General features: G+C 36.2%; 1 protein-coding gene across 2 annotated transcripts; it reads left to right on the forward strand.

Annotated features, from left to right (window-relative positions):
- Positions 1 to 263: 263 nt before the first annotated feature.
- LOC141333772 (epidermal differentiation-specific protein-like) lies at positions 264 to 1551 on the forward strand. 2 transcript variants are annotated; one of them, XM_073838900.1, is made up of 3 exons: positions 264 to 343; positions 629 to 722; positions 828 to 1551. In XM_073838900.1, exon 3 carries the CDS (start codon positions 899 to 901, stop codon positions 1415 to 1417), a length of 519 nt encoding a protein of 172 aa, XP_073695001.1. In that variant the 5' UTR covers positions 264 to 343; positions 629 to 722; positions 828 to 898; the 3' UTR covers positions 1418 to 1551. The 2 variants fall into 2 exon arrangements, with proteins under 2 accessions (XP_073695001.1, XP_073695000.1); XM_073838899.1 differs by having other exon boundaries at positions 831 to 1551.
- The last annotated feature ends 11230 nt before the right edge of the window (positions 1552 to 12781 follow it).

Here is a 12781-nt window from a genome sequence, read left to right on the forward strand (position 1 = left end):
AGGCCCTCGATTTGTTGTAAGTCTGCATAAATTTGCCCAGCATAGTTGAAGAGTGAGCGCTTATTTGGGCATACACCCTTTAGCCTACTCAGCAGATCGCTCTTTTGAGTATTGTGTAGGAATATCCCCCTCCCCACAGCCTCTCCTTTCTTTACAATCATGTGATATACAGGAAAAAGAGCAAACATCTGACATCACCAAAGTCTATTGTCATTCGCATATCACTTACACTATTTAAATGCTATGCAGTGTGACAGAAGATTACAGCAAAATAATTCAAGAGAACAAGACACACATGTGATACATCATCTTGCAGAAATCTTCAGCTTCCAGATCTGTTCAGGTTTGATTTTTCTACATTAACATTTATTAATTTAGCAGTCGCTTTTTATCAAAACCCAACTAAAAATGTATAAAGGGGAATATTAATTTTGACTTATTGCATTTAATCTAACTTTAAAATGTGATACATTTGAAATGAATTACAAAAACAATGTACTTGCGTGGAGAAAATATGTGTTCATTTAAAGTATATTATTATATTATATATTTTTTCAATGGCAACATACTTGTAAATGACTGTGCTTTTATCTTGGGTGATGAAATACTGACACAATTTTCTTTGTAGATTACTTGGAAAAAAAAGTGCCATTTGTTTTTCATTGAAAATTGACAAGAAACTCATATTCTTGAGAGACTCCACCTGGTTAACTGGAAAAAGGGTATGAGGATAAGATATTTCATAACTTCGTCAACATCCTTTTTGGTAGTTTTGTGCTTTAAAAGGCAACTCTGTGCACCAAGTCACTCACATTCTCTGTTCCCAGCAGATCAGCAGGAAGCTCCTTCAGAAACACTTGTCTTCTCCAGCCTCTCTCTCCTCCAGTCATCATTCAAAATGAACAAGATCATTGTTTTTAATGAAGAAGCCTTTGGGGGCAGAACAGCTGAATTCAAGAATGATGTCCACAACTTAGAAGAAAAGGGCTTTAATAATGCCATCTCGTCCATGAAAGTCATCGGCGCACCATGGGTAGCATATTATGGGAAGAATTTCACTGGAAAGCAGCGGGTGTTTGAGGAAGGAGAGTACGCCACCCTTGAAGACAAAGGAAGGTTTTCTTCTCTCAGGATGATCACAGATGACCTGGGAAACCCTGAGATCACGTTGTTTGAGCATGTCAACTATCAAGGAAGGAAAGTGACCCTGCAGAAAGAAACCAATCTTCACAGCATCAATTTCAGCGACGTCGCTTCCTCCCACAAAGTGAAAGGTGGTGTCTGGGTCCTCTACGAGCACATCAATCGTCAGGGTGCCCAGCATGTGTGTTTCCCTGGGGAAGAAATCCCCAGCTATTTGCCGCTCTCCTTCAATGATGTGACCAGCCATGTGCGTCCCTTGCTGCCGAAGCCATAGACAGCATCATTCAAAGTGTGTGTTTTTGCAGCTGAATATGAACTGGAACCCTATTGGAAAGAATGAAGCGGGTGCTGGGAAATGACTGATCTTGACAAGAAACAATGACCGTGACTCCAACAAGTCTGAAAAAATCTGTACGAAGACATATTGCACGTTTATTAGGGATGTGCATCTCCATAACTGAGGCCGATGCGATATGCATCTCGATGCATAGCCAACGATATGATACATTAAATATACATGAAGTTTAAATACGATGCAGTGCAATCCGATTTCGATTCGATGCAGTATGATGCAATGAAACAAATATGATGTTATACTATGTAATAATAATATGATATAATTACTTGGTGGAGGATGCAGCTGCTTTACCTCTGCCATGTTAATCTATGCTCTATGTCAGGGGTTCGCAACCTTTTTTACACTGGGGCCCTCCTCTTTCTCGAGTCAATTTTGCAAGGCCCCCCTATGCCTGACATTTCCTCTAAAAGTGTTTACTTTTAAACCTTTTTGATTAACCAAAACATTTTTTTTTGGCCTTTTTATTCTTCTACTGCATGTTATAAAAAAACATAAAAAAAAGTTCAAATTAAAGCTGAATTTAAAAGAAAACCCTCTGCTGAGTTCTAACTTTTTTAACACACACACACACACACACACACACACACACATATATATATATATATACATACAGATTTAAAGCTCCTGAATTCTTTAATTCAGACATTCTAAACTACAGAGTACTTTTTCTTAAAGGTGCAGTGTGTAGATTTTTGCGGCATCTAGTGGCAAGGTTGTGGATTGCAACCAACGGCTCCCGTCCACCGCTCACCCCTCCCTTTACAGAAGCTACGGTGGCCCACACGGGATTAAGATGTCGTCGTTTTAGACAGCAAAGAGTAATGAGGTTTCTTTTAAAACGTAAATTAAGTAATTATATTTACTGAATAATTAAATAAGACGATGTTATTGTGAATATTACAGTTACGTGTTCATCATTGTGTCAGTGTTTTTCCGCTAGAACAACAGTGATGAAACGCGATCTGTAGAGCAGTTTGTCCGCTTAGGGCTACTGTAGAAACATAATGTCGGCTTTCATGTGAGGGGACCCGCGGTGTATGTAGATAAACACTGATATTTCTAAGGTAATAATAACATAATGGTTCATTAAGTAAGGTCTTTATACATCCCTGAAAACATAGTTATGTATACTATATTGAATTTCTGTCTAGAGATCCTCTTAAATACCTTTAATTAAGTGAACCTGCCAAACAGAACAACAGGGAGATGCCAAAATACCACTCACTAAACCTGTCCATCTGAACTGGACTGACCGAATATCTACTGTTTGTATCCTTTATAAAATAAACATACAAATGAAAAATACAGCAAATACATTCTAAATCTGTTGATGCTAGAGCTCATATGTGCATGAACACCTCTGAACCTTACAAGATCCACCTCTGGGTGAGCATCCTTTATAAAACACTCACAGGACATTCATTTTGACAACTATGCAAATATTTTGAAATTTCACACAAAAATACTTTGGATCAGAGCCCCGAAAGCATGACTACTTTGTGAATCAACAGCGGACTTTTGCATGCCTAGACTCCAATATACAAGAGTGTCATACATTACGCGCAAGTTTGTTACTATTACTCTGATCTTCTTTACTTTCACATCAAGGCGAGGGTTTGTTTCATGCAGCAAAGAGGTGAAGTAGAGACCCGTTTTTCCTGGTATAGGTTACTTTTATGTGGGCTTTTGCGGGAGTGGGACAAAATAACATACATTTCTGCAGGAGCGGGACTAAAAAATCCGTCCCTTGCAGGTCTTTGATGACGTTTGCATGCCGCGGTTGTAAGTTTTGAGCCGCTGTTCAGTCTGTATTTAACAGTGCGATGAGGCTTGCTGCGCCGAGTCCAAAGCAATTAATAACAGAACATGAGAGACGCCACGCTTTGACCATTTTAGGATAAAATTTTAATTAATTTTAAGCCATCTTGCGGCCCACCTGGAGGATCTCTGAGGCCCACGGGTTGAGAATCCCTGCTCTATGTGACTTATAATAATGATAATAATTGTTTAATTTATAAAATGCCTTTCTCAGGCTCAAGGAGCTTTCCAAGGTACACCAATTCAAAAAAGTAACAATTAAATGGGCTTTGGACAGTCGCCCAATACAGTCACAAATAATGCAACTGCATATAACACAAATACACAATGCTATTTAGTGATAGTGTTGATTAAACAAGTGTGTTTTAAGTTTAGATTTAAATTCACTGAAAGAGGTAACCGTTCTGAGGGCCAAGGGGAGCGAGTTCCAAAGTTTGGGTGCCGTGACAGAAAAACCCGCCATCCATTGAAGATTAGCAAAACCTAGGCACGCAAAGCAGTTCTGAACTAGAAGACCAGAGGAAGTATGAACGAATATAGGAAGAGAGAAGGGAGCAAGTCCATTGAGTGCCTTAAAGATGAGCAGAAGAATTTAGTATTGGACACTGAATGATACAGGCGACCAGAGAAGATTAAATAAAACAGGGGTTATAGAACTATATTATATGCTCTTTCTAGACTGTGACTCAGCATCATTGGTGTGCAGTTGGTGTATTTTTTGTCCCTAGTTTATGTTATCCCCGATCCCTAGTTTATGTTATTTTTACGTTTAATCCTCTTTTTGTACCTGAATCCTGTATTTAAAAAAAACAAACTCTTTATTTAATTTCTATTTTATTTAATAATTTCTTATTGTATTACTGTCCGTTTAATTGTCTTTAATGTTTGAAATTTATATTAGTTAAGCAAGACATTTGTCACGGATTGGCCAGGTTCTTCCACCTCACTCACCCAACGATCACATTCACCTGAGTTCTAATCACCAGCACCTGCACTTCATCAATCACGGCACCTTCATAATGCACACACACACACAGTCACCATTGTCCGGGCTTGTTGCTGCGAAAGCGGACTACTCTACACTCCTTCGTGGATTCTAGAGGTGCTCTACAAAATACTTACCTGTGAATTACTTACCTGTCTTGTCTTGCATTCCAGTCAGTCTGTCTCGTCAGTCAAGTACCTGCATCCAGTGTGTGTGTGCCATAAGTCTTCACCCAGTCTGCCTCTTCGACATCCTCCGACGATCGTTCCTGGAAACAAACACAAAACCCACGTCACCCATTCATTGCCATCCTCTACCTCATCTACATTCTGGACAGTGAAACTTACCCGGTCCTGCACGCCATCATCTTCATCCGCTCCGCTTAAAACTAATAAACATTTCCTGTTGTTACACTCACCTGTTTGTCAGTCTGCTTCCCTAACAACATATCTGTAGTTTTTTTTTTTTAGCGTTGCTATGTTTTAAGTAATAAATATCAAAAAAGAAGTTGTATTTTTTTTCTTTATGAGGTCAGCCACTATTGCTCACTGTACTGTTATGCTGATGAAAAAAGTAAATTGAATATGTATTTCTATTATTCTCTGAGAAGTTTTATTATTTGAATGTTTTTTGTACATATCTATGCACTTATTAGACAGCGGCTGTGTCCAAATTCAGGGTCTACATCTTTCGGAGGGCTCATTTGAAGGATGTTACGTCACAGCGCCGCAACGAAGGCTGTCCAAATTCACAGCCAGCGGCGTGTGAACAGGACTTTAATTTTATCTGGTGCCGTGACGTCATAGACCCTCGCCGCGCTCCTGCGTCTGTTTGAGCTAATAAAAAAAAAGGTTAGTGGTTTTAATCATTTACAGTGTTTAAACAGATACAACGCGGTCAGTCTACTTTATAGTTTATACAAACATTGTGAAGGTAATTGATTGTTCGGTTACACGAATAACAGAAGAGGTGATTCTCATTTCGGTCCGTCTTTGGTGAATCAGATGATAAACACGGATCTTTTCAAAACTCCAGTTCACAAGTGATTCACTGTTTTGAATCGCTTGAATCAACGCACACTGACGACATCTGCTGCTCAAAACATTGGAAATACAACGACGACAACAACAGAAACAAACGTGTATACTGAACTTTTGCTAACAATAGCAGTTTTCTGTGTCTAATGTAAGATATTAAACGCAATATAATAGTTAAATGCTTCTCTACTGTTATTTTCTGTACAGATATTTATTGGTCAAATTTGAGTTTTGAACAATAATCAGGCCATTAACTCTTTTGTCACTGAACTAGGGGCTGATTGAGATCAGTGTTTCCAGATCGGGTTGATGATTTCCAGCCCAAAAGCTCACCAAAACCCGCCCACTTCAACAAATACCAGTCCGAAATTTGAACTGCCTAAAATAATGTGATAGATAATGTGATAGATTTTTATTGTCATGTCAATCAAGTTTAACGAGGACAATTTTCAATACTTAAAAAAAAAAAAAAAGGTTTGATCAATTAAACAGGAATATGGAACAAAACCGGGAAAATTCTTTCAAGGGAGTCTGAAAATATGCTTCGTTAATTTTTTCTTCAAAGTGGCAATCAAGAAACCCTTGAAAAACACATGCTTTATTTACAATGTCCGCACAGTAAAAATAAGCAAATTGTTGTGCAAAAAGTGCACAATAAAGTGATGAGAAAGCAATTTAATTTAGCTGGCATTTACTTTTGTCCATGCACAATTTAAGAAAAAACATAGTTTCAACAAGCCATTGAGATGCTGTTTTACCCTCATGTTGTTCCAAACATGTACAAGTTTACTTCTGTTGAACACACACAAAGATATTTCAACGAATGTTTGTTAACAGACAGATGACTGTACCCATCGGCTTAGTATTTTCTTGTTGAGTTTTCTTGAAACTCAACATTATGTCTAAAGGTCTTGCATCTGCTGCACTGGTCAGGCTGATCATTTCATATTATTTTGTTTGGTCTACCACAAATGCGTAAAAATGGTCATCAAAGTATTTGATTTTTAGAATTCGTACAAACATCAGGATTGATGTATTATCAACTTGTGGGATAATGTGAATAATTTCACCAAACACAGACTCTCCTTTATAGTCAAACTTAAGAGCAGCACAGAGCCAGTTCTGTAAGTACAGTATGTCCATGCACACTAAGGCCCCGTTTACACAAAGGGAAGACACAGATATTTCCCTGCGGTTTGGCCTCTCATTTACACGAAAACCCAGTTTTTATCACAGAAAACGATTATTTCTAAAAACTACGGCCAAAGTGGAGATTTCGGTTATGTGTTGCCGTGTAAACTGGTAGAAACGTCACATTATGCGCCAGAAAATGCTTAATGTCATGTGAGTGCCCTATTTACAGTTTGTTTGGTAAGACTACTATTATGCGGTCGCCAGTCAGTGTAGAGAAAAAGTTGCCCTCACTCACCCTGCACTATTTGGCTGATGAGAAATACCCAGCTATGTGTAAATGTGGTCTAACAGTGTGAGTGACATAAATGGTGCTGTTCAGAGTTAAGTCATCAGAGGTTGATCTCAGATTGTTCAGCACAGCATCAGCTTGCTTCGAAGAGCTGATGGTAACAGGGTATGCATTTGTAACACTCATTTTCACAGAAAAAGGGTCACCCAACTTGAAGTTATACATTTGCTGAACTTGATGTTGTTTGTAACTCAGCGTCTTAGAGATATTTTTGAAGTTTCCAACCACATGTGCATGTCTTTTTAATGGATTATGCTTCGCCTCATATCTCATACACCATAGCTGAGAAAGAGGTCTGAACATAACCATCATCCTCGGATAATGGGTCATGAAATGATGTTTGGGAATCAGATTTCGATCATAGAGCTTCTTGAATAAAGTGTGGTGTTCTACAATGAGTTCTTTCAGAAATACAGCAAGCCCGTGAGTAACAACAGGAGCAAAAACAATGTTGCATATTTCCCTCAGCAGAATGAATAGATGCCAGCGTTGACTTTTCTTGTCAACAAGATCGCCAACTAAAAAGGGCAACACTTGCAAAAGGCACCACATTTGTGATGCAGTCTGATTTACTGCATTGTCAGAGGCTCTTAGATTGAGAATAACAATTGGTTACTGCAGCTTATTTAAACAGGAGTCCTCTTTAATCCCTGTCAAGCTTGGATCGTTAAGTCTGACATGCTGCTGATAAATTTCCCTGGGGCCTGTTTCAATAAGGAGGTTCAACCAACTCTGAGTTTAAACTTGAACTCTGAATTGACTTACCCTGAGATGGGAAACTCTGAGTTTTTGGTTTCAGAACAGCTGAACTAAATTAGTTCAATCCACTCTGAGTAGGTTTACACTGATTTTAGTGCTTGCACCATGACTATGAAAAGCCCTGATCAATGGAGCTCCGAAATTATGATTCACCATGGCAACAGCTCCCGCCAAAAAGACCTCTGCATACTTCGAGCCAATGTTTAACTTTAATTCTTAATAATTATTAAGAATTTAATAATTTAATTATTAATAATTAGAATAACAAAGATAAAAACTGGCACAACGGTAAGTTACTGAACTTTACCATTTTGATACCATTTTCATGGTATCCCACAGGCAAAAAAAATAAAATAAAATAAGAATGAAACAGCTAAACATGAAGTATAAAAACATAATTCAACCAGGTAAAGCTTTAAGCATAAAGGGTCCATGGGTGTATAGGCTACATGACTTTACTAATATTTGACAGTAAAATATAATTCTGTGTCTAAAAGCAGCAGCTTTTTCCACATGGTCTAATGCTCTTTTCACATAATTAAATGTTCTCTAATCCAAACAGATGCATTTCTTAATTAGAGTAATGAAATGAACATTTTACGCCTACTCGGCCAACAGCAAGAAGGCTCATATGAAGAGATGGAAGTACTGGAAGAATGTTAAAATCCAACATGAAAAAGAATAAAAGTTGCATTTGTGCATTTAGGGAAAAAAAGATGGCTGTGGTGGTGGTTATATATATTTATTACACGGCTCTTTGGAATGCTTGATTCTGATTGGTCAGTTGAGACATTTGCAGGTTCGTTCTTTTCAAATAATCACCGCTCCAAAGTAATAACGCATAGCCGGTACTACTTGTATGTTTAAAATCCCTCCGTGCCAACAAAGATTACCGTTTGGCGCCATCTTGTGACAAACACTGGACAACCACAATTAACAATGGAAAATTTCGACATTAATCTATTTAAATTGTCTTACTAACGTATATAGTTTGAATGTTAGTCACGTGGTACTATATCGTTTTGCGGAAGGATAAAAATGTTAATTTAAAACAAATATGCCAATAAACGGTTTCAAATTCATATTCAGGTCCAGTTTTTTTCCTTATGTGGCAAGTAGCCGTGTAATAAGTGGGATAATGTACAGGCAGCCTGTAGTTATCGCGAAATAAGCCCCTTCAGTGTGATACAAGACCTGATCACACTGTCGGGGCTTATTTCTGCGATAACTACCGGCTGCCTGTACATTATCCCTTACATATATATATGTAACATTTGTTTGTCATTTTGACAGTGTCTGCATTATGAAAATATGTGCAATAAATTAATGCACCTAAAAAATGCTTTTCTTACTTAGCATTATTGTCTTGTTGTTTCCAATTTTAAAAAATCTAAAGATTCTTAAATCAAGATGCATTTCTAAGAAAAATTTCTTTCTTTTTTCTGTCAAAAAGGTTTTTGAGGAATTCCAGGACTTTTCTCCATATTTCGATGGGAGCTAACAGGCCAAATTTCAGTTTCAATGCAGCTTCAAAGGACTCTACATGATCCCAGCCCAGGAATAAGGGTCACTGGAAACTTGTAAAGCCCTTTGAAAGCTGTATTGAAACCTTCAACCCACTGGCTCTCACTGAAGTCCACTATATGGAGAAAAATCCTGGAATGATTTCCTCAAAAACTTTAATTTCTTTTTGACTTGAAGAAAGAAAGACATGCACATCTTGGATTACATGGGGGTGAGTGAATTATCAGGAAATATTTTCTCTGGACGTGAAGTTGTCTTAAGTGGAATATATATTTAATTAAACATTTTGATTAAACTGTTCCATGTTCTTCATCATCACAGTTTTAAATGTAATTGTGCTGTATTTCTTAAAAAAAAAGAGCTTAAATGTAAAATGTAAATTTAATATGGCATTTGTACAGACTTTGAATTTTGTCTTTTAAATAAAACTGTTAATTTTTCACCTTGAGCATGCTTTGACACTTTATTGAAGGTTTTTTTATTGTAATGATTTGTAAAATAACAGTGTTTCTCTGTAGAACATTTAGTGTTTTTATTGTAATAATCTAGGTAAAATCTGTCAAATAAGGGTTTTACACTGTAAAAAAAAAAAAAAAAAATGCTTAAACGAGTGGCAGCTACGGCTGCCAGACAAAAAACATAAAATTATATATATAATATATCCTAATTGAAACAAGGAAAAAATCTGTAAAATAATGTTTTTTTTTCTTTCTGTAAAACCTTTAATGAAAATCTCTGTAAAATTACTGTTTTTGCACTTTATTTCAATAATTTTATTTTTTTAAAAGGTGTTTATTTAATCTTTATACGTGTATTTTTCTTATTTTGCATATTATCTGCCAATTGGGTAAGAAAAATAATCTTGTTTCCATTTGCATTAAGATTATTTTTCTTGTTTTATGTAAAATGCTCTAAATTTACATTCCAAAACACTCACTAAGAAAAGTATTTTTGAAGCATAAATAAATTAACGAGGTATTTAAACATCACTTATGCTTTAAAAAGGGGGAGGAGACCGAAAGAAACTCTGGGTTTACAGAAGAAAACCTGCTCCTGACCAGGTTTGATTCACAGAGTAAGTTACCAAGGTAACTGACCCTGAGTATAAGTTACCTCTCTTTCAGAAACAGGCTTGACTTACCCTGCTTTCTCAAGTTTGTTAAACCTCCCATTCTGAAACAGAAAACCCAGAGTTTCCCTTATTTCATGGTTGACATACTCAGAGGTTTCACTTAACCTCCTTTCTGAAACGGGCCCAAGTTCTTCATTTTCCTGCAGGTGTATTAAAGGTATTTTGTTTTCAAAACATTTAACTTCACTAAAATCATAACACTAATACAACATAACATTTTTATTTTCTGATAGATGTACTTCTAGTTAGAGTTTTTAATAAACTGTTTAGTGTGTCTTGTATTTATTACCTAAACTTTTCACTGTTAATAAGGGAAGATATGGAGTGACAGCTGAGGTTTTTGCCAATTAAGGAAACTGAAAAGGTAATAATCAATGAACCATATTCCTTTACACTGCAAAAACTGTATTAAAACAAAATTGCTTACATAAAAAACATTACCACTGAAATAAAAAAAGATCAAATACAGACCATATTATCTTTCCATCCAATCCTTACAGAAGATTTGTAAATAAATACACAAACAAAATAACAAAAGATTGATAACAATAGTCAAAAGAGTGATAGATCAAATTTGCCATCACACCCTCTTTGTAATAGTTACACAGCAGCATTGACTTTATGTTAATTTAATGTCAAGGTATATCAACAAAAAACAGTGTTATAAATGTACATAAAATAGAGAATACTATTAATAGATTTACGATGTTAATAACTTTAGAAAAGCATCATCATATGGGTACGAAATTCTATTCTATATACAACATTTCTATTATGTGTGTTTGTGATTCTAGAGAGCAGTGCACGAAAGGGACTTTTATTTTGGTCTGGTGATGTGACGCCATAAAGCTGCGCCGCGCTCCTCCTCTGTTGTGATTCACCTGAAGAAAGGTTTGTGGTTTTAAAGTTTTTAAACCAATGCACACTGTTACATCAATTAAAGCGTTTTTAGAAGCTATGCATTTTTTAATGTTACTTAAACATAAGCCTTTAATAACAGAAGTGCGTTCCGTTTCGCTCCCTATATCATGAATCAATCGTGTGATGATAAGAAGTGAGAAACTGAGAATCCGAGTCATTTGAATCAAATCTTTTGATAAATGATTCAGTGATTCAATTCAGCGGCACGCGGACTAGAAACGACAACAACAAACACAAACGAATGGAATCACAACCGCTAATGTTTTCATTAATGTGTAGTATATTAGATATTATAATCGAATACCAAATATATATCAAAATCGCATACTTAAATATGAACCTTCTGTGTAATTTGTATATATTTTATACATTTTATATAGAAGTCTATATAAAATGTAATGTAAAAAGACTCTCTGACTGTCTTACTAGTGCACTGACTACTGAACTAGGAGCTGATTGAGACACACACAGATTTAGTTTGCATTGATTGTTCTTTCTATTAATTATTGTCATATTAAACAGGACAAAGTGTTCAAACACAGAAAAACTCCTGGAGAATCAACTGAGATCCACGTGACGCACTATTATAAAGATGGCGTTTATTAAAGAGGAGAGTGAATACGTGACGATTGAAGAAACATTCAAACATGAAGATACTGAGGAACAAACAAAGATGGCATTCATTAAAGAGGAGAATGAAGACATGAGGATTGAAGAAACATTTAGAGTCAAACATGAAGATACTGAGGAACAAACAGGTTGGTTTTTATTCTCATAGCTAAACTCATTATAGAAATGAATATACAGAAATGTTTTGACATTTGACAGAAGTGTCGAGATCACATACTAATTCTGCCTTCAAGTGCAGTTCAGAAGATCTTTCTTTCACATTGGCCATTTGTTACTATGACATCATGCATTTAAGTTGTAACAATAATATGGAATGAGTCTTAACCAAACATTGTAACATTAAACCTAGTATCTGCTTCTAATATGAAAACCATTGAATTATTGCATTTTGGCTCATTATGCAAAGGTACTAAGAAAATAATTTATTTTGTACAAAGCAACGTGAGTAATTACATTTGGCTACTGCATGCTGTCTACATGTTCATTTAAAGTATTTGGTAAGCAAATAAAACAAGGAAAACCACTTAGGCTACACCTAAATGAATCCAAATAAAATTGAAAACAGACTTTTTGTTTTAAAATTTTCTCCATCCACACTAGCGTTTTCAAGCATTTTCCTAAAGTTTCTCATCCACACTGAAATGTCACAAAATGTCTCAGGCCATGTCCACACTAATACGTTTTCGTTTGAAAACGCATCTTTTTCTCTCCGTTTTGGTCTTCCGTCCACACTGAGACAGCAATTTTGTCAAGGAAAACTGAGCTTTTTGAAAACGCTCTCCAAAGTGGATAAAATTTGAAAATGCCGTTTTCGCCTTGTAGTGTGGACTGTGAAAACGGAGGCTTTTGAAAACGATGACGCATATTTAGTCATGTGACGCATATTGTACCAATAGATATGTTTACACCAGTAATTGTGCCTGTGCTTTTCACTGTCACACTGCTGCTAAAGAGATTTACCTTGTACACTCTTCAAATTACAGTCCTAAAA

This window comes from Garra rufa, chromosome 4, assembly GCF_049309525.1.
Source record: "Garra rufa chromosome 4, GarRuf1.0, whole genome shotgun sequence".
Taxonomy (NCBI): domain Eukaryota; kingdom Metazoa; phylum Chordata; class Actinopteri; order Cypriniformes; family Cyprinidae; genus Garra; species Garra rufa.

Excerpts from the sequence above, each read along its gene's own strand:
- LOC141333772 (XM_073838900.1), top strand. The coding sequence starts at position 899 with ATGAACAAGATCATTGTTTTTAATGAAGAAGCCTTTGGGGGCAGAACA.